Consider the following 21,958-nt stretch of genomic DNA (forward strand, 5'->3'; position numbering starts at 1 on the left):
TTGTCGAATCTCAAGATTACATCCATGTACCAATTGTGAGGAACACTGAACGTCTTGCCTCCGGGCAGTTCAGTCCACAGTGTGTCAACGCTCCCTGGACTCTCAGAGCTACAAACCTCAACCTCCAGGGAAGCAGACACAGGGCGTCACTGTCAGGGTTTTGCCTTGTTTCTTTCTTTCTTTTTTTAATTCAGGGCATTTGAATTGACTTTATTTCCTAAAGACATGGATATGTACTTCCTCATGATCACACACATGACAAGTATCCAAGGACAGAAAAGCAAGGTTCCCTGAATGTGACTCTGAGTGACCTTAATTTTCAGAGATGTGCTGCCGTAATCAGGGCTTTGCTCTTCGATTAAGCAACCATATTTTCCCCTTTTAATTATTAAATATATCATATGTACAAATCTAGTCCACAGAAAAGACACAGGAAGTTTTTTAATTTTCACACTTCATTAAATAGAGAAGAAGAAGCCCAACTGAATCTTCTTTCTAACCAAGTCACCCTAAATCTCTGAGATGCGTAACACACACCTGTGCCTCCAGTGCTCCTCACACCTTCTCATTTGTACGGGCGTCATTTCCGCTCTATCCAGATGAGGGCAAGAGCTTTGTCTTTGTCATCTAGGGATCCCCGAAGAGGAGGAAAATGGAATCGATTAGGGTGCATTTACACAGTGTAGGTATTCAAAAAATATGTCGGGAGCATAAATGCAGGCAAACATCAGGGGCTCCAGACTTAGAAGAAAATGTTCAGAAATTGCAGTGAGTCAGCCACCTCTTAAATCCCACACTACTTGTCTGACCTAAATATCAGAACACAAACCAGTGCGCCTTCTGTCCACCGTTGTCACAAAAACAAGCCTAAGAGCTTGCAGTTTCCCAGATGAATGTTTCCAGAGGATAAGACCCTCTTGAATTCTGGAGTCAACCCCACAACGCTGGGCGGGCTAAGCGGGGGTGAAACCAGTTATGCACTCGGTGTCTCACGTCTTCCAGAGACTGAAGGGACAGCCCTGGTCCTTACCACCCGGAGTGGCCCTTCATTCTTATTAAACAGAGAACGTGTAACTCTGCCACATTAATATCTTAGCTACAAGACTGCTTTCCTGGGCAAACACATTTTGGTCTCTAAGATGCTAATGTAGTAAACATCACTTCTTATTCTTTCACCCAGAAAACATTTCAAGAAAATTTCTAAATATCATAGAAGCCCAGTGACATCAGATTAACTTCCAAACTTTGTTTCTGCCTCAACAAAATCAGCGCATAAACACCACACACCCATGTCTCACCTGAGGCACGCCAAGCCATTCCAAAGGCATCTGGGTTTTTAAAGTACCAGAGCCAAGGGACACCATGCGTTTTTATCCAGCTTTTTAATTATTTCTCACTACACGTAGTTTCTAAGCCAAATAACTTGATGAATTCTTTGCACACTGACACAGATTAAAGCCGCTTTTCAACATGGAGAACTTCATTATCATATAAATGTATTATATGGATTTGGACAGGGTGCAAGTCAAATCACATTTCTGGGTCATCATATAGATTGAAAAGGAGACATGAAGCAAAACGGCCAACTGGGCAGGGGTTAGACGTGTCACACACAAAATAAGGAGGATCTACTATGACTTTCTTTTACAAAAATAAAATGGTTTTTTCTTTAGATCAAAGAAGACTACCATGGGAGCACCTAAAACAGTACAAGTTTCCATGAAGAACGTTAGAGCACTTTGTAAAGAAGATGTGGTCATGAAAATGCAGCTTAAGGATTGGGGGGGGAAAAGATTGCATATTTTGGCTTGTAAGGATATTTAAGCTTGACAGTAAATGTTAACATCTTTCTAATGGTTGGCAATGCAGTGTGTAAAGCCGAAAGCTCACCTCGACTTATTGACAGAGCTGAGTTTTTTTTTTTTTCTTTTGGAATGTATTATTTTTTAAAACATCTTTACTGGAGTATAATTGCTTCATAATGGGGCGTTAGTTTCTGCTGTATAAAAAAGTGAATCAGCTATACATATACATATGTCCCCATATCTCCTCCCTCTTGCGTCTCCCTCCCACCCTCCCTATCCCACCCCTCTAGGTGGTCCCACAGCACCAAGGACACAGATGAGTTTTAAGTGACACTGTTCGTCCCCAGGGGAAGTGCACCACACTGCAAAAAAAGTGCTTAGCCTCACTCGATAAACCCTACTGTGACAAGGGCCACATTAGGCATTTTCACCCAGGGGAGGAAACAAGGGAACCAGAGGGAGAAGGCAAGCAAATCAGTAAAGAGGGAGAATAAATGACCAAAATTGTAAAGGAAGAAGCCAGAAAAAATAACCTTGCTTAGGGTGTTTATCCTGGATGTCAATTAACAAAAAGAAAAAAACTCCCAAAAGTGGTATTCATTAAGACCCTCTAGGTTGCAGGACAGTGACGAGGGAAAAAAGAAATTAAAAGCATGACCCTTGGTCCTCAACACAATTCCAATTTAGTTAAAGAGGAACGACTAAACCTTAGCCAATGAATAGAAAACAATAAATAACGTCAAGAACTAAATTATACAGTTGTATATGTGCTCATAGGTTATATGTTTATTAAGTTATATTTCTCTGAAATTTTAATGTAAAATGGGTTTAAAATTGAATAAATGGATAGATATCCCTGCTTTAAGGTAAAATGACTTGATACTGTAAAGATATCAACACTGTTTAAATTCATTCTGAAATCTGGTGGAATTCCAATCAAAATTTCAACTGAGTTTGTACGGTTATTCAAGCATGCATATGAACAACACAATTGGACACTGCACAACTAACCAAGACAGCTCTGCAGTAGCAGAGGAAAGAGATGTGACTTGTCACTCTCAGATATTAAGACATGACAGCAAGGGATAGTAACTAAATACAGTACGGACTGGCCCGGATAGACAGAATCACAGAGCAGAACAGAAAGGTCTGATGTGGAGGCAAGTACATGTGGAAAATGAACATATGGTAAAGGTGGAACCACAAATTATGGAGAAAAAAAGGACTGTACATGGTGGTAGGACAAGTGGTTCACCATATGGAGGGAAATCAAAGTGGACTCCTACCTTATACAATATACAAAGGTAGACTCCAAACAGAGTTAAAGACATGAATGTCAAAAATAGAAATGTCACATTAATAGGAGCTGCGATACTCAATGTCTTTGTGATCAATCAATGGGAAGAACTTCTTAAAGAAACCGTAAGGCAGAAAGTTTATTAAATGTATCACATAAAGATTAACTAGCTTGGGAATTCCCTGGTGGCACAGTGGTTAAGAATCCGCCTGCCAATGCAGGGGACACGGGTTCGAGCCCTGGTCTGGGAAGATCCCACATACTGCGGAGCAACTAAGCCTGTGCACCACAACTACTGAGCCTGCTCGCTAGAGCCCACAAGCCACAACTACTGAAGCCCACATGCCTAGAGCTCGTGCTCCGCAACAAGAAAAGCCACTGTAATGAGAAGCCCGCGCACCACAACAAAGAGTAGCCCCCGCTCGCCACAACTAGAGAAAGCCGCGTGCAGCAAGGAAGACCCAACACAGCCAAAAATAAATTAATTAATTTTTTAAAAATTAACAAGTTTAATAAATAAAATGAACAAAGGACATCACGAGCAGACCTAATAAGATGATGACTGAATGGGAGAAGGTATTTCCAGTGTCTAAACTCAAGAAGGAATATACGACGAAATCAAAAAGAAAAATACAAGAATACTGACAGAAACATTGTCAGAGAATATGAACAGAAATCAGCAAAAGGGTTAGTAAGTATACAAAAAAGTTGTTCAAACTTTACAATAATTTGAGAAATGCAATTTCAAAGGACAAAGCTATCACATAGCAACTAGATTAGGAAAAAATGAGAAGCTGGATAAAGCCAGTTATTGGCAGAGATGTGGCTATGGGAACCATCACCCCCTCCTGATCAAGGCTCAGTCAAAGTAAGTGATAACAGGGCTTATGAGGCACAAGGTCCCCTCTTGCCTGTATGCCCATCTCAGAAAAATGCCCACACAGGTCCTTTAGGAAACGTGGTTAAGGTTGTTTGTCCAGCATTGTTTGTGTTCATGAGGGACCAGAAGAAACCTAAGTATCCATCCCTGAAGGAATGAGACAGTCAGAATATGATAGCTGCTCACTGTGGAATGTTGAGCAGGAGGTAGAAGGAAGAGATTAGACGTACACATAGGAATGTGGTTGATTCTTAGAAACACCCTGCTGAATGAAATAGCAAGAATGAAACTCACATCACAACGCCATTAAAAAGACATGGCTATGCTGTGCCTAATTACTTCCTTCCAAAGACTGCAATACGGAAAAGGAGCAAAATAAATCTGCAGTGGAGAAACCTGAGAACACTACCTAGACCCAGGAGATCAAGGTCACCATCACCAGTGACCCAACCGGTTGATGACAGGACCCTTGAAGGATGTGATGAGAAAACACTTCACCTCTGGGATCTTCCCCACCAAAAACCCATAAACCCAGTCTAATCATGAGAAAATCAGCAAACAAGTCTCCACGGACTGTCATTCTACTAAGCACCTGACCAATGATCCTTAAAATTATCAAGGTCATCAAAAGCAAAGGAAGTCAGAGAAACTGTCACAGCCTAGAGGAGCCTAAGGACACTGGATGACTAAATGTAACGTGGAATCCTGGACAGGATCCTAGAGCAGAAAAAGGAAGAAAGAGCGGACTTTGTACATTATGTAATGATAATAAAAATGCATCAATCCGGGATCCTTAGCGGTGACAAATGTACCACAGTAACTCAAGATGTTAACAACCACAGTAACTCAAGATGTTAACAGCAGGGGAGATGGGGTCAGGGTACACCACAACATTCCATATTACATTTGCAACTTTTCTGTAAATCTAAAACTATACTAGAATAAAAATTATTTTAAAATACACATGTATATACCTGGAGAAAATGTAATTCAAAAAGACACATGCACTCCAATGTTCACTGCAGCACTATTCACAATAGCCAGGACATGGAAGCAAGCTAAAGGCTCATCAACAGAAGAATGGATAAAGAAGATGTGGTACATATATACAATGGAATAGTACTCAGCCATAAAAAAGGAACGAAATAGGGCCATTTGCAGAGATGTGGGTGGACCTAGAGACTGTCATACAGAGTAAGTCAGAAAGAGAAAAACAAATACAGTATAATGTCACTTATACGTGGAATCTATAAAAATGGTGCAGATGAATTTATTCACAAAGCAGAAACAGAGACACAGATGTAGAGAGCAAATGTATGGCTACAAAAGAGGGAAGGGGGAGTGGGATGAACTGGGAGACTGGGATTGACATACATACACTACTATGTATAAAATAGACAACTAATAAGGACCAATTGTATGGCACAGGGAACGCTACTCAGTGCTCTGTGGTGACATAAATGGGAAGGAGATCTAAAAATGTGAGGATATGTGTATACGTATAACTGATTCACTTCACTGTACAGCAGAAGCTAACACAACAGTGTAAAGCAACTATACTCCAATAAAAAATAATTTTAAAAATAAACAAAAAATTAAATAAATAAAATATACATGCCCACAAAGCAACATACATTTCAAAGACCATATACAAATAAAAAATATGTCAACCCTAATAAAATGGTTACCTGTGCAGATGCAGGGGAGATGGGTGTAAGGAATGGGGGTAAAAGAAAGAAGACCCCTAATCTTCTCAGAGTACCGAAGGGGGAAACTAAATTCTGGACGGGTGAAGTGACGCCGCTAGGATTATACTTACAACTCAGGCCTTTGACCTTGAGAACACTGGAAGCTCTTTCCCTACCTCAGGCAAACTCTGCCTGCTCTGAGGATAAACTGAGTGAATTCACTCCACAGATACAAACCGGGGAATTTAGCAGGTGGGCCGAGAAGGAGTATGAATGTTTCCATGAAGTGGAAAAAGAAGATGCTGCTTTAAAGTAAGTGACGGAATTCCATAGAATTCCCCAGGTTAAACACAGGGGCTGCTTTAGGGCCACAGAAAACTGGGGAGTAAGATGAGAGGTATCATTTAGGGCCAAATCTGGAGAGGTTTAGCTTCCAGTAAGTCAAGAACTACAAGGAATTAATGAAAACAGGGATGGGTTGGATTCCTGGAACCGGAAGGTGGAGAAACACCCCAAGTCAAAGGCAACATCTGGGACTGCAAGGCCAGAGCAGAAGGAGGAATATTGTGGACAAAACAGAGAGTTTTGCTCTATTTTTCCTATTTTCTCAGTAAAATCTAGAACTTTCCAACTGCCTATAGGTTTTTCAAGGTGAGGGCGGGAGAGTTTCTATAGTTGAGTCAGTAGAGTGTGTGGACAGAAGAGTCTTCCCAGCAGCTGGCATCGTGGTGGCACAGATGTGCCCAGAGGCCAGGAAACCTGAAGAATGGGTCAGGGAGAAGGGGGATGCAGGCAGGAGGGGGCAATTGAAGGTGGTAGGGATCCTGCCTGAGTAGGTACAGTTATGCCTTATGTATGACCCTCAGGGAGAGGGATGGAATTCAAAGCTAGAAACATTCCACTCAAAATTAAAGCATCTTAGTAAAAGCCTAAAGAAACGAATTAAATGCTCAAATCACAGAGAGGGAGGGAAATATGATGCCCTCACATCTCCTCCAAGCATCCGAAGAAACGTGGGCAAGACACCACAGCTCACAGCAACACTCCAACCCACTTCCTTAGGTCATTAGCCCTCAATATTCCCGTCTGCTAACATCTTCTTAAAAAAAATCAACAAGCCCACACGGCTCAATGACTCAGAAGTCGGAAATGCGTATGCTTTCAAGGGAATGCCGGGAACGGAAAACTGGAAGAAAAATTGTCCCTGTCAGTAACCATTCAGTAGGAGCCAGGATCTGAAAAGTAACTGACCTGTGCGTCACGAAACGGGTTCACAGGGAGAATGTTCCTGCTACCAGAGTTTTATCAAACCTGCCAAGGAGTCATCAGTCAATTCAGTAAACTTTTTCTTTACAAGCTGTGATACATTCATATCATGAGAATCTAAGCCACAATTAAAACAAACAAAAAGTGGAGGGTCTAGCTTGCTGTCGTTTGTGAAAAGTAAAGAAAAGGAAAAATTAAGTTGGAGCAACATGGGTGGACCTAGAGATTGTCACACTGGGTGAAATAAGTCAGACAGAGAAAGACAAAAATCATATGATATTGCTTATATATGGACTCTAAAAAAATGGTACAAATGAACTTATTTACAAAACAGAAATAGAGTCATAGATGTAGAAAACAAACTTATGGTTACCGGGGGGGAAGTGGTGGTGGGGAAGGATAAACTGGGAGATTGCGACTGACATTCACACTACTGTATATAAAATAGGTAACTAATCAGGACCTACTGTATAGCACAGGGAACTCTACTCCATACTTTGTAATGAGCTATATGGGAAAAGAAACTAAAGTGGATATATGTATATGTATAACTGTTACACTTTGCTGTTCAGCAGAAAGTAACACAACATTGTAAATCAACTCTAACAGAATTTTTTTAAAAAATTAAGCTGCATTGATATGCATAGCTCATTTCAAAGAAAATCGGTCACCCAGGATTATTCTGAGAAGAACTGGGTAGCTGAGAAACAGGAATAAGTGGAAGAATTTTCACATTATACACTCTTCCACCCTTTTTGAATTTTGAGTCATATAAATTTACCCCCTCGTCAAAACAAAAACGAATAAAATGTTAAAAATAAAAAGATTAAATATTGATATGTTTATCCCCCGTTCTTTTCTTCAAAGACTTTAAGAAGACATATCAAAATCCATCCACCTCTAACGCAAAAGGATGAAATCAATAATTGAGAGGTACAGATTTAAATTAAAACAGGGGAAAGAAAATAATAACATCTAGAGGTAAAGTGAGCACAACAAATGTGCCCACAAAATCCTGTTGCTGGACGTGGCCATAAATCTGGTGGATAAAGCAAAGTAGCAAAGTAGATCAGAGCCAAGGGGCTGTGACAAAGCAGCCTCGCGAGCAGGACACCTTTTCTCATAGGGAGAGCAAAGAGAAATTTCTCCCAAACATCCATCTTTAGAAGATGCTGAGATACCAAGGGCAGATCCCCAGCTCCTGCCCACAGATGGAGAGCCCCTGAGTGTGGGGTAGGTAGGCCGCTCACCACCTGGGCCCCCCAGAGCTCAGAGCCTGGGAGACCGGATGGCGGGGCCCAAAACGGCAGAGCAGAGGGGGATCCTCCCGGTTAGACATGCCGCTCAGAACACAGGCTCTAAATTCCAAATGGAAAATCTCTGGGCTTGACCAATTAAGTCAGAGGAGGTCGAGAGAAAATCCTCATTTGATAGCATTGTATTTCTTTGTCTCAGACAAACAACACACGTTGGCTTCAGTTTTCCACACATCATGGAAATGAAATAGGCATCCACTTCACAGGGGCCCCCAGACACGTGATTGCCAGAGTTGTCTGTTTGATTTTAATACATTTATTTATTTATTTATTTTTGGCTGCGTTGGGTCATTGTTGCTGCGCGTGGGCTTTTCTCTAGTTGCGCCGAGCGGGGGCTACTCTTCGTTGCGGTGCGCGGACTTCTCATCGCAGTGGTTTCTCTTGCTGAGGAGCACGGGCTCTAGGCACACAGGCTTCAGTAGTTGTGGTTCACGGGCTCTAGTGCACAGGTTCAGTAGCTGTGGCACACGGGCTTAGTTGCTCCATGGCATGTGGGATCTTCCCGGACCAGGGCTCGAACCCGTGTCCCCTGCATTGGCAGGCGGATTCTTCACCACTGCGCCACCGGGGAAGTTCCCCAGAGTTGTTTTTTACATGTTTGTTTGTCAAGAGCACTCCCTTGGGGATGTACAGGCTTTCCTCTTTTCCTCTTTCTTCTCCACGTGCCCCCTTCCATCCCCAGCGAACCCACAGCAGGTCCTAGTCACGATGTCCCTCTGGTGTCACACACATGCAGTGCACAGAGGCAGTGCTGTATGTTCACCAAACCGGCTCCATTTTCCTCCAGGGAACCCAGCTAAGCCACATTGGTTGCCCAGCTTCTCATGCAGTCAGAAGAAAACATAGGCCTGAGGTCTGGTCAGCAGAATGTGGGTGAATATGGTGCTGTCACTTGCAGACCTGGTCCCTAAAATGTCCTGCATAGTCGCCCACGTTGCCCATCGGTCCCTCAAATGTCAGCTGGACTTTGATACTCAGAGCAGCTGATGGCTCTATCATCTTTGTCAGGAGCAAAGACAGTGGAGCCTCTGTCAACTTTTGTCCTAAATAATTACATGGTACAAAACCCCCTCTGCTAACCCACAATGGGCTATAACGCAGGCAGTAAAGAAATTTTTATTTCTAAAGTGCTGAGATTTTTGTGCCTGCAGTTAGCCTACCTTGTCTGAGATAGAAATGGGGGTTCCCCCATAACAAGACACCAAATGTTTGGCATTGTCTTAGCAGGTGGAGAGCTAGGTGGGGAGGGTACAGACACAGCAGATCCGGGATATACACTGACAAAATATTGGCAAAGCCACTGCCTATAATACCCCGGAGGGCAGACCTGCCTCCAGAGCTCATGGTGCTAGAACTGGATGGTTCTGCACGAGGAAATGGTTAAAATTCTAAGAAAACTAGAAGAGGATGGAAAACAGATTGCTTGGATAGATGTTGCCTGTTCCTAGTTGCCTGTTGCTGACGTTCAGCTAGGTTTTTTATAAAAGTATCAAAGAACTACAAGAACTATGATGTGTAGCTGACACACTAGCAAATAGACATAAGCAAAATAAAAAGCTATTTCAGAAATTTGAGACTTAGAGAGTTGGAAAAGTCATTTGCTAATTGCTTCCAGTCACCTCAAAGAGATGTCATTTTTTAACTTTTTTTTTAATTGAAGTATAGTTGATTTACAATATTATATTAGTTTCAGGTGTACAACATAGCGATCCCAAATTTTTATAGATCACACTCCATTTATAGTTTTTATAAAATATTGGCTCTATCCCCTGTGCTGTACAATGTATCCTTGGAGCTTATTTATTTTATACATCGTAGTTTGTACCCCTCTTAATTCCCTACCCCGTCTTGCCCCTTCCCTCGTTGCCTCTCTGGCATTTTAAAAGACATTGTGTATTGGAGACCCCGTGAGATTTCTCAGTTGCACGTTGTGACTCAGGCCTTTGGCAAAAATCAGGTTAAGGATGGGTCTTTCCACCCACTTTTAGATAACCTCAAGGTAGCCACGATGAAACTGAAAAATAGAGGCACAGAAGTGAGGAAGCAATATAATAAACAGCCTTGAAATTATGTCTGGGAAACATTGTATGGTTATGACATGAGGAGCTTTCTGAAAGGAAACAAATCAGAAGCCTTCTATATTACTGAGAGAATTGTATTACTAAAGCTGTTATGATCTGGAATTAGAAAAGCTTTGAATAGTCTCCAAACCTTAAATCAATCTCAGGCAGAAAGTGGGCTGTGAGTGTTGGTGGTCCCCAAGGTAAACTGTATTAATTAATAATAAGTGATAAAAGGTAAACTGTCCAGACCTGCTGGAATAAACAATAGAAAAACATAAGAATAGGAACAAATTTCACAGAAGCTCAAGAGTCTTCATGAATTGGTCAAGAAACAGACATTGAAGAGTATCAGGCAATCAGGGACATGAGGAAAGGTAGTAAGAATTGCTTTAGCCTGGGCAGATGCACCAATAAGTGTAGTAAGAGCATCTGGGAGAAATTAAGCATGTCATGACTATAAGAGATCTGAAGAGACTAAAACAGCAAATCTCAGCGTGCAATGCAAAGGAGGCATCCCCACAGGACCCTGCGATAAAGATCCTTTATTGTCCTCACACAGTTAGTACTTGCATCTCCAGGAGCACATCACCAGTGGTACCCAGGAGAGATGGGAATGGTGTGAGGATAGTGAGCCCAGACGATATTCAAGTCCAGTTAGCGTGGTACCTGGCAGGACTGATGCAGAAACACAACACAGCACTGACCCCCAACTCTCACACATATGCCAGGAGTTGTCCAGCTTGCATGCTTACTCAGGCAATTAGCAAAAGGAAGAAGCAAAGTGGAGAAGAAGGTGTGAGGGACTAAGGGGGAGAAGGCAATAAAGGCATTGGTAACACCAAAAAGTCAAGACACTAATCAGCATATACTGGAGACCTCATGTTTACCTTGTTGTCTCTACCCAGGAAACACTTATGCCCCATTCACTATTGGACCTATAGAGACTAAGAGAGTGCCCTTCAGCTATTCCCCACTTTAACCAGAAGCTAAGGAAGGCAGAGTTCTGTTGGAATGACATCAAAACAGGTGAAACTGAAAAATCCGTTTCAGCATGCCCCTGCAGACCCAACGCACCTGCCGCTAGATTCTGACATTTCCGGGGGGACTGATAGGGTTCACGTGCCAGGACTGACATTACTACAAGATTCAGAGATGTCTGAAGAGTTCCCCATCAGTTTAGAGAACCGCCTTTCCTATAACTGCAGAACTGTCACCTCTACATTGAAGGCTGCTCCGAGAGTATAGAGCGCCTCCGAACGTACGCCATCGCGTATTCTGGTGCACCCATGAGCGCTTCCATTACACCTGCCCCACTGCTTCCCTCTGCCAATCCCCACCGCAACCTCTTCATCACCCTCGGAGTGCCCGTGAGCAACAACCAGGGGCCAAGCTGTGGAAATAAATGAGAAATACAGTGCGCGGCTCCGGCCTGCCCTCATGGAGCTTGCAATCTTGTTTGGAGGTGCCTCTGAGACACGGATTTCACAAGCAGTGATTAATTACACGGCTGGCAAAGTAACACAAGGGCACTAGGGTTCACAAAACGGGCAAGGCATGGGGGCTGGCACGTTGATGGCTGGCTCCCTTGGGTCTGCCTAACAAGAGTTTTTTTCTCTCCTGCTAGATATGATCATTCATCTTCTTCCTTTAGTTTTACTCCAGAAAATAATCTTTCTGTCCTTTTGGTTTCAGTTCTCATAGTCTTGCAATCTTCTTCTTCCTACACTTAGAAAAGCAGCCCTTCCCTCATGGCCTCAATGGGAAACAAGTTCTAACCTCTGTGACATTCAGGCATGTTCATCTGAAAGCTTTCTCTTCCTCTCTGTGTCTGTGTCTACTTGTTCTATTGATTCAGACTATTCAACCAGTGAGCAGAGACATCTAATTATATTTTCCCCTGAAATATTACATGTTATTAATGCTTAGCAAGTAAGAAAAACAATAATGTCTTTATGTTTCCCCTGTTTTTCAGCCCAGGACTTCATATGTAAAAAGAGATCTTAAAAGTATAGCATGGAAGGGTTTGGTCCATTAGACATATATTAGGTTGTGTCCTCCTGTACAAAGGTACAGGCTTTTAAATGGGACATGAAGCTACTAGCCATTACACGTCTGCTTTGTTTTTTTTCCTCCTACTTCAGCGGACTGGCATGTTAGTCTCTTGGCAAAAGTCATATCAAGAGCTGTTCTTTTCCCAACAATACATCTTGACCACCATCGATGGGCTGTCACTCAGAAATGCACAATTATTTTTTACACTCTCATATACTTAAGAGCCTCACAGGAGTCCAGACTCCCCTTTCCTTATCCCTTGACCCCACCCTACCTGTAGGTGCTGCCAGCCTCTCTCCTCCAACACAAAGCTTCCAGTCCAGCCAGGCCAGCCTCCTTGGAGATTCCAAGGCTTCTTATTCTAGTAACCTCTAAATTTAACCCATCCACTGAAACCTCAAAAATTCACGTCATCTCCACAAATCTCTCTGGACCATAATAGCTCTCGGTGATGACTCACCCTTTTGAATTTGGAATATGCAAAGATCTAAAAAATTAGCAGCACAACATAGCATATACATCAGACAGTCAAATGGGCAGAAGGATGAACACTCTGTTTATAGCAAGTTAGATCGGCCTCTTTTTAGGAGCAGAATCTACAGAGCCTGTTCTCGGTAACACACACATAGATACCACACTGAACTATCCATGGCTTTGCCTTTCCAAGGAAGTTTATGAGCCTCTTGGAGGCTCACATAACCCAGAACCGCCTGCAACATCAAACGCTAATAGTGCTGGGCATGCAGGACATACACCAAAGATTCCCACTGATGTGCCCTGTAGGGAGGCTGGGAATATGATCTGGTCAAACCGAGAGTGAAATCATACTCAAGCAATAAATCAGTGGAAGAGCACCGAGAATAACTGTAGCCACATTTTCAATGAACTGACTGGGATTTGGGACCGTAACAGAGCTGGACCCTATGAGACCTTCCCAGAATGGACACCCACCCATGTCCTCCGCCTGCCTCTTTGTCTGTAGGAGAATGTTAGTCAAAGAATAAATTTAGTCAGAGGAGTGAGAAAATGCAGAAAGAAAGGAAAATAGTCAAGCAAGACAAATAATAATACTTTAACCATTAAACAAAGCCAAGGACCTTTAGTTCTTCCTCCAGGACTATAAATAATATTCTGAACCATGTCCTTCGAGCTGTTTTGCAGATACTGAAACCCTCAGCAGGTGGGAGAAGTTAACTGTGTGCTGCCCACAAACACACAGACCCCAGACGGGCTGGAACCAGAAGGCTGATGATGCTGGCTCCCCATTACCTCACCACCGGCCAAACAGAAGAATGTCCATGTGCTCACCACGCCCTGCTCCTTGAACACTGTACCCGCACCAGGGTGGGACACACAGTCTCGAGGGCATTAGGCCCCCTTTGCCGGGCAAAGCAATAAAACTATTTCTTTCTACTTCCCCCAAAACTCTGTCTCCGAGATTTAATCCGGCCCCAGTGTACAGTGGTCACATTTTGGCAACAGGACTCACAGAGACCCACTCTACGTGCAATTTCAGCAGAGAGGGTGGGGGGGGGGAGGGATGAATGGCATGAAAATATCTGTTCTCAGATGGCCTTTGAGATCATCTGATAGGAGCCGTCCTCCTAGAGATGAAGAACGTCTCCTACCGAAGCTGGAAGACCAGAGACCTCACAAAGTGCGCTCAGTCCCAGCTATACCCTTTCCGCACCCGCAGCAGCTCTGCATGTGTATTTCCCCCGAAGCAAGTACCCACCTCTACCTGGAAGCAGGGGATGAACCCTCGCCCAGAGTTCCCATCCCTGGTTAACAGGAACACATTTCATGTTGTTCTGATGCTATGTAACTGGGTTAACTGCAGATCTGTTGTGATTGCTTTCTCTTCTCCCTCTCATCTATGCTACACGCAACAAATCTTAACACATCCTCTAAACAAGTAAGTTATGCCACAGCTGGTACAGTGTGGTAACAGGAAGACTTGAGTTCAAATAACTAAACCCGTAACTGAGCAGCTAAGATGTTTTTCCTTAAAAAAAATTTTGTTGTTGTTTTCGATTTTCTGACATTACTTTTCTAGCTCAGGTAACAACAAAGCAGTGTTTGGACAGTGTCACCAGGCTATTTTTGTAAACAAAAGCTCACTGAATGGCTCTGATGTGCACATGCTGTCCCAGGAATTATGGACGATCAAATGAATAAAACTCTCTTTCGGGCCTCAAGAATCTAGTAAGATGACTAAAAATGGAACCCAAAAAGTCTAATAAAGGGAGAACATAATAGGAGGCTGTGGAATTTCAGAGCAGGGACAAATTCCCTGGTTTTCCTTCACTGGGGAAATGGAATTAATAAAAACCATATGTGTTTACAAAGCAACATCTACAGAATTTAGAAATTCTTAATTTCAAAAGATGGCTAGCTTCCGTTTTGATCATTCTTCTGCATTCACACTCCCTTCCTCTTCCACTCAGTTGCCTACTGACAAAAGAACATGCTTTTTCACAACACTTTTTCCACAGAGGCTGATGTTTAAAAGTTTTCTCTGAAGAGCAAGTTTGCTTTGCCTTCATCCAAATATTGAAGCCACGGAGTTAATAATGAGCAATGACGTAATTTTGCACGTTTGCCGCACTGTACAGCTTCCGAAGTGTTTTCACAAATGCTATGTCGAGGGGTCTCTCTGGTCACCACAAAACCCTGAGGACAACACATGGTCCGATGAACGCGTCGCTCGGTGTGTGTGTGCATGTGATTATTATTATTTTCCTCGTGCGCGGAGGAATCTGAGGCTCAAGGAGTTTGGTGAGTGACAGTGACAACTGGCAGGTGTCAGACAAAAAGAACATTGCTGGCTAAGCCCTCTAAGCTAAGATTACTTACAAATTATTGCCCTTGAAAGCTCATGTTCTCGCTGGTATATGTTCTCTTGCAAAGCTAACGGCCCTGAGAAGCATCTGGGGGCCCAGGCTCCCCTTTTCTCCACGCGTGCCCCCCCGCCGTTCCCTCCTCAGAAACTGGTCGACCTCTCTCCTCTCATCCTCTCTTCCCAATAAAAGATCAAAAAGCAGCCATTTGAACTTCCATCCTAAAAAGCCAAAGCCAATGAATTATGTCCTTCAAGAGTATCTGGACCTTAAAACTTGGGCATCACCCTGCAGGGGGATGTCTTCTTGCTAATAAATGCTTTTGGGGGCAGCAGCCAGAAGGTGGGAGGAATTTGGTGCTGAACCACTGATGCTGCTGTGTTTCCCTCCAGTGATGAAGAAAGGGCCTCTGAGCTTTTCTTCAGGGTCAGAGAAGGAAAGAAAAGCTGGCACTAATGAAACCTGGGCTGTGTCCCTGAAAGGAACTTCAAGGATGAGCAATGACAGATTTAACAAGTAGAGAAAGCCCACTGGGTCCCCAGGGGCTGAGGGACAAAGAACAAAGCAGAATCTGGGGAGCAGCCAGGGGCCTGAGAGTGACATCCCCAGCGCTCTCTCCAGCCCCACGCATGCACATTTGTCCTAGCCTGATCTCAGACTCTCCGGCTCAGGCCCTGTGCTTCTCAAGTTCTGCCCCAGGTCCAGAAAGCAGCACCCTCAGGTCCCACAGCCTTGACCCAGGCTACTCTCGCTTCCATCTGAACACACTCAGTGAGAGAAGCTGTTCTTACCTCGTAGTGGGCCACGCGCTGAGACTCCGATATCAGCTGTGCACTGCACACCTTGCAGTAACTGTCTGTAAATAAATCCTGATCGATATCGGAGGACTTCATCAGGCTAAAAGAGAATCAAAAGAAGAGAAAAGCAAGATGAATCCACTGCCTTGGCTTTTAAGCAGGACCCTAAGTGTGTGAAGAAGCCAGGAGCCCGGTACCAGATCCAGTGATGGTGACAGTGGGGGACATCTCCCCAAACCTTTGGGGTGACCATGTCAATCGACCTTAGTAAGCGTATAGGCGACCATTTTCTCATAAATGCTCAACAGCATGGCTGATACCCCGAAAAACGGAAATCCAGCTTTAGTTTTCTTTGTTTGACAAATCAGACCTACATCTACTGTATTGTCAAGGATTTATGTGAAAAGACATCTTCAAAGATGATTCATATTAGCAAACTACTGTAAGCACCCAATAGAGCCAACAGTAGGAAACAGGTTACATGAAATTCTGATACAGCCACACACTAGAACACTACATGGCTCCCCAATCCAAACTCCGATCAAATCCTTTAAGAAAATATTTAGTAAAATAGGAAAAAGTTGACCATTAACAACAAAGGTTTACAAATCAGTATGTACAGTATTATACTAATTTCTCTTAAAACGTGTATAGGCGTGCAGAAAACCATTCCAGGAAATTTTAACAAAATGTTAATAGCAGTTATCTTTGGGAGATTATAGGTAATCACGTAATTTTCCTTATTTTTACATTTTCTACAATGAACATGGATTGCTTTTGCAGTACATGGAAACAGGTTAGTTTTGTAAAAAGACTTATAAGCAATATCAAATTGACTTTTGAATTCAATAGCTTTACTTAGTTAAAAAGTAAAATCAGACTAAAGCATCACTTTCTTTGCAAGTCTACGCCTCGTGAAGTGAGGAGCCCTCGTGATTCCTGCTGACTTTTCTCCATGTAGGGTAGAGGAAATTCATGAAGGCCACTTCCACCGCTCCACACCACAAGTGAGCCCACAGAGGTAGACAAACATATCCTCGAATTCCAAACCCCAAACCCAAATGCAGCCGAAGTTCTCAAGCTTGTGAAAGTGAGCTGACACAGAGGTGTCTTACAGCAGCTGAAATGTAACGTCACCACCCTGGAAACACACACCAACACATCAGGATGCTTTTCTCTAACCCCAAAATTTGTTTCATCTTACCTCCTACCTGCCAAGCAAAGAGAAAGGACTGTGCCAGAGACCATGCGTACGAAGAGGCCTGAGAAGCCGAGACAGCAGGGTAGGGTGGGCACCCTGGAGTTCATCCTACTCCAAAACGCTCACCGTACACATGAAACTGTCCAGAGTCACACTGCTGATGTCTGGCATGGCCACAGATACTGCCCAGCTTCCCGGATCCCCATTCCCACTCCAGCCCAGATGGAGCGCTACCCGCAAGCTGCATGATATGGTAAGTCACTAAACCCTCTAGGTCTCAGTTCTCTCCCTACAGAAGTTGAGAAAACAACATTTTCCAGGCCTCCTTAGAGAACTGTGGGGAACATCAAAAGGAGAAATCTAGAAGAAGGTACTGTATAGACTGTAAAGCTCCTTTTATCTGAATGGGAATCACTATCCCATTTTTACTGACATCCCGATGTTGGTAAGATATTGGGCAAGTCTTGATTAATGCAGCAAGATGAAGGATTGCGGTCCACTTTAAGACATGTAAAAATATCATCTAAATAGCTGGGTCATGAGAGTAAAGTATCCGCCTGAAATAAAAGGCTGCCTGACTCGACAGCTCCAAACTCACTTTCTACCTTATCTTTGGCTATCTTGGCCTGTTAGGGCATTTGTATTAAGCAGTTCAAAAGGATTCACAGTTTCTGCTCCCAGGAGACAAGAGTACCTATGGCTTCCAATGCCCTGAGTCCCAACAGTAATGCCAGAGAGTAAGGAGCAGCAATTCTCACAGCTGAAATGGACCTGTTATTTCTGGAAGGATCATTCTGGGCAGACAGCCCGGTCAACTTGGGGTACAGCACCTGCAGTGCCTGGAGGCTCACGACCTCACATGGCAGCCTGTTTCAGAGAGCCTGGCAGTTCTAGTATTTAGGTACTTCTTAGGTTGATTCAAAATCTGTCCCCCTATAGATTTCACTCATTGATTCTCTTTGGGAACGACACAGAATAATTCTACTCCCCTTTCTCATGAGATCCCCTCCCTCAAGTATTGAAGATAGCTCTCTTCTATCTATTCCCAACACCTGTCCTGCCTTATCATCTTGGTCTGTGTCTGTCTTTTTATGGACCATCTTCAAAGGCAATGCCAAGAGCAGAACGAAACACTCCAAATATGTCAGCAGAGGATCGCAAATCCAAATGACCCTCCAAAACATCCGCTGTCATTTGCAATGGTCTGTATTCACAGCCCAGAGAGCAAATGGAGAAGAGGTGCTCTGATGATGTGAAAATGTAGTACAACATTTTGAAATGTCAAACGGGAAAAGAAAACTTGGTAAGGTGTATTTTTGAAGCCAAGCTCCTATAAGTAGTTGTGTTTAAATATTATCGTGTTCCCTGCTATTTCTAATAAAGAAAAGCACGAAAATAGCTTCACGGGTTAGACCCGGTTAATAGGAATCTCCAAACTCAATGCACACTCCCTCCTCATTATACAACTGACTGCAGAAATCAAACAATGTGAAAGGATATTCAAGGTACGAGTCGGACCAAGCAGGGCCGTAGGAGTCTGAGTCTCGGTAAAGCAGCTGTGCAGCAGAAATAGCTTTAAAGGCAGAATATAAAATGTGTATACTAAAAAAAAAAAAAAAATTTCAAAGGAAGAAGAGAACATCTTGGCTTTTTCCACTGTTTTATATAAGAATATTGACTTGAACAAGCCCACATACAGTACAATGGTGATAAAGACCCCTCTGGAATCGACACGGCCCGAGTAGAACACCTGAATGAGTTAAATTCCAGTGGGAGGCTGTCAGTGGACAAGTGTCAGCCTGGTTTGTGCATGAGACCTTTACTCCAAGAAAAGAGAACTCTTTCTGTGTAGGTCACTTTAGACAAGCAGAGGGTCTGATTTATGATTCAGAGAGTGGAGTTCCCAGGAGGGGAGGCTGCCCCTTGCTTCTCTCCTCCCGCTTGTTTAGAATGGGATTCCCAGCTTCACTGGCCTTCAGAAGTGCAGGAGAGCTGGGAAGAAAAAGGAAAACTGGACTGTCTTTCCTTAACCTTGTCCATGGTGCTGAATCACTGGCTAGAGCTGAGACGGGCTGGGCCACTGATCCCTTACTGGTCAGTCATACTGTCCATCAGGGCCAATGTGTGGTGACACGCCCCCCCAAACGCTAAAAACATGCTGATTGTACTGAACTCTGACCAGGCACTGGGGCATTGTGAGGAGGGAGACAAGAGTAAGGGAAGCAGTTTGATGTCCTGAATTTGAAACTGATCTGAAGGAAAGCTTCCTCACTACTCCCCACCCTGGCACATTCCAAAGCAAACACTGAAGACTTGGATAACCTCTCTATCACTCTTCAGTGTTCACAGAGGAAAGGGCTGCCTGTATTGTAGGAAAGTAAAGGCCCAGAGTAGAATTGGAGGCAGTATTAGAACAGGAACATGATCAGATCCTCATTGGCTGTCCTAGGTCTCTATACAGCAATAGACCTATTTAAATGTGTAGCGGTGACAGTGTAAGACTCAGAGGTGTAGTTCAGTATAATAAGTAAAGAAAATTTGGAGGGGGGAGATTTTGTTCATTCAATAATGGTTATTGAGCATCTATTATATGTGAGGCATCGGGATAAGAGAAGGCACAGATCCTGTCTTCCAAATCTGTATAAGCTATTGAGTGAGAAGAGAGATACCCACCAAATACAGGCAGCAAGTGTAACTGGCTGGTAAAAAGTGCTACAGGATTTGAAGAGACAAGAGGTATTATAGGAAACTCTTCAGGAGGTTCTATAAGAGTTGAAATTTAAGGATGGACAAGATTGGAGTGGAGAGAAATGGGTTCCAACTCAGGAGCTAATTCTTTTCCCTGGCACAGGAGAAAATCCTACTATCAGTAGGTATAAGAAGATATATATGGGGCTTCGTTGGTGGCGCAGTGGTTGGGAGTCCGCCTGCCGATGCAGGGGACACGGGTTCGTGCCCCGGTCCGGGAAGATCCCACATGCCGTGGAGCGGCTGGCCCGTGAGCCATGGCCACTGAACCTGCACATCCGGAGCCTGTGCTCTGCAACGGGAGAGGCCACAACAGTGAGAGGCCCGCGTACCACAAAAAAAAAGAAGATATATATGAAGGGCACTGGTGGGCTTATTTGGGGTTATGCAACATGAGGGGAAAAGGCAGGAAAATGCAAGAAAGAGAGGGGTACACAGACTTCAAGGTCCAGATGGAAGCAGGAGAGCAGGTCCCAACACATTTCTCAAGGTGCAAGGAATGGCGTTTTTCAGGATCTTCAAATGCAGATGTGAAGCCTTCCTTTCTGCTTCTTTCTGCTCCTCAAGAGTAGATTTCAGGAACACTGGCTGAAAATTCAAAGAAACCTGAGGCTTCAGAGCTGAGATTAATATTCTTCATTCCATTCCATTTCTAATAATACTAAAATAGTTTCTGACTTAAAGATCCCAAAACCCATGCAGGACTCTTCAGAGAAAAACAAGACATTAGTTCAAATCCAGGTTTGGTCACTTGTCAACTAGGTTTTTGAGCAAGTTATATATCCTCCTTGAGCCCTGCTTTCCTCATTTGTGAAATGGGGTAAACATTCCCAAAAATGTTTACCGCAAAAAAAAAAAAAGTCTTATTTCTACTGATTCCACTGCCAGCTGATACTCAGGCCTTATGCTCGTGAAGACCCCATACTTCACGAATGTTTAAAATCTACTTTTGTTGTTGGTAGGTGCTAATACTGGCAGATGGAGTAGTTTGATGAGAACTGTGTCCTACCCTCTCTCTTGCCCACGTGTGCTCTTCTCGCTGCGAACTGCTCCCCGGGGGGACGCAAAGGAAAAGCACACTCCACCCAAAGTCTGGTGTAGACCAGTTCTCTGCACCCCTAGCCACTCACTGTGGTGGCCCTGCGGTGGCCACAGCTGTCACACTCCCCAGGGTGGCATCTCTGCTCCCATCCCTTGCAGAGAGGAGCCCTCGGCTTGGTGATCCCCACCGCTGGGTATCCTGTCACAGAGTTTGGCATTTTCCTTCCGAAGCTCATCTATAAGATCTAATAACCTAACCTACTCTTCAGTCACTCTCTCCCCTCACTAGCCCTTTAAAAACAGGATTTAAGACTCATGGCAATTCCAACCAAAGTGTTAGTTACTCTTACCCTTAGGGGCATATTTCTGCATTTCCAAACTGCCACTCCCTCTGACTTTGTGAACTCATCAGTATCAGGGACTGCATCTAAAAATACTCCCAACATGGGACTTCCCTGGCGTCAGGTGGTTAGGACTCCGCGCTTCCACTGCATGGGGCATGGGCTCGATCCCTGGTCGGGGAGCTAAGATCCCACATGCTGCACGGCACGGCAAAAGTTTTGTTTTAAAGTACTCTCAACAGTTTCTGACTCTTGTGTAAACTCTAGACCCAGAAAGAATGAAGACTTTATTTTACTACTGTAAGCATACGAAGTGGCGCTCCTGAGTCGGGCTTAGGGCTAAGGGCCTTACCACCTGATTCAGTTCCTCCAAGAGGCAGGTAGCGTCAACAGCCTCCTTTTCCGGATGAGTAACTAAGGCTTTGGATTGAGTAACAAGTTTGTAAGTGGCAGTCGGGTACCAAACTGGGGCTGACTGTGTCCATCCACTCAGCCCTCACCCTGGCTCCCTCCCTGTGGTGGAATTCAGCCTGGTGAGCCTTTCAGTCTGTTCTCCTATCGCCCGTCTAGGGAGCAGCATTAAAAATATGAAAATGAAAGTGTCGGGCAGACATCCTGCCCAG

General features: G+C 43.8%; 1 protein-coding gene across 1 annotated transcript in view; it reads right to left on the reverse strand.

Moving 5' to 3' along the window:
- ZMAT4 (zinc finger matrin-type 4) overlaps nt 1–16,100 on the reverse strand; it is a gene marked incomplete at both ends in the record, with an annotated part of 213,751 nt that extends 197,651 nt beyond the window's left edge. Inside the window, one exon of the mRNA XM_082863723.1 lies at nt 15,999–16,100. Within this exon, the coding sequence (XP_082719849.1) occupies nt 15,999–16,100 (102 nt within the window). The remainder of the gene's footprint in view (nt 1–15,998) is intronic.
- Nucleotides 16,101–21,958: the final 5,858 nt, after the last annotated feature.

This window comes from Leucopleurus acutus, assembly GCF_964270905.1.
Source record: "Leucopleurus acutus genome assembly, chromosome: 21".
Classification (NCBI taxonomy): domain Eukaryota; kingdom Metazoa; phylum Chordata; class Mammalia; order Artiodactyla; family Delphinidae; genus Leucopleurus; species Leucopleurus acutus.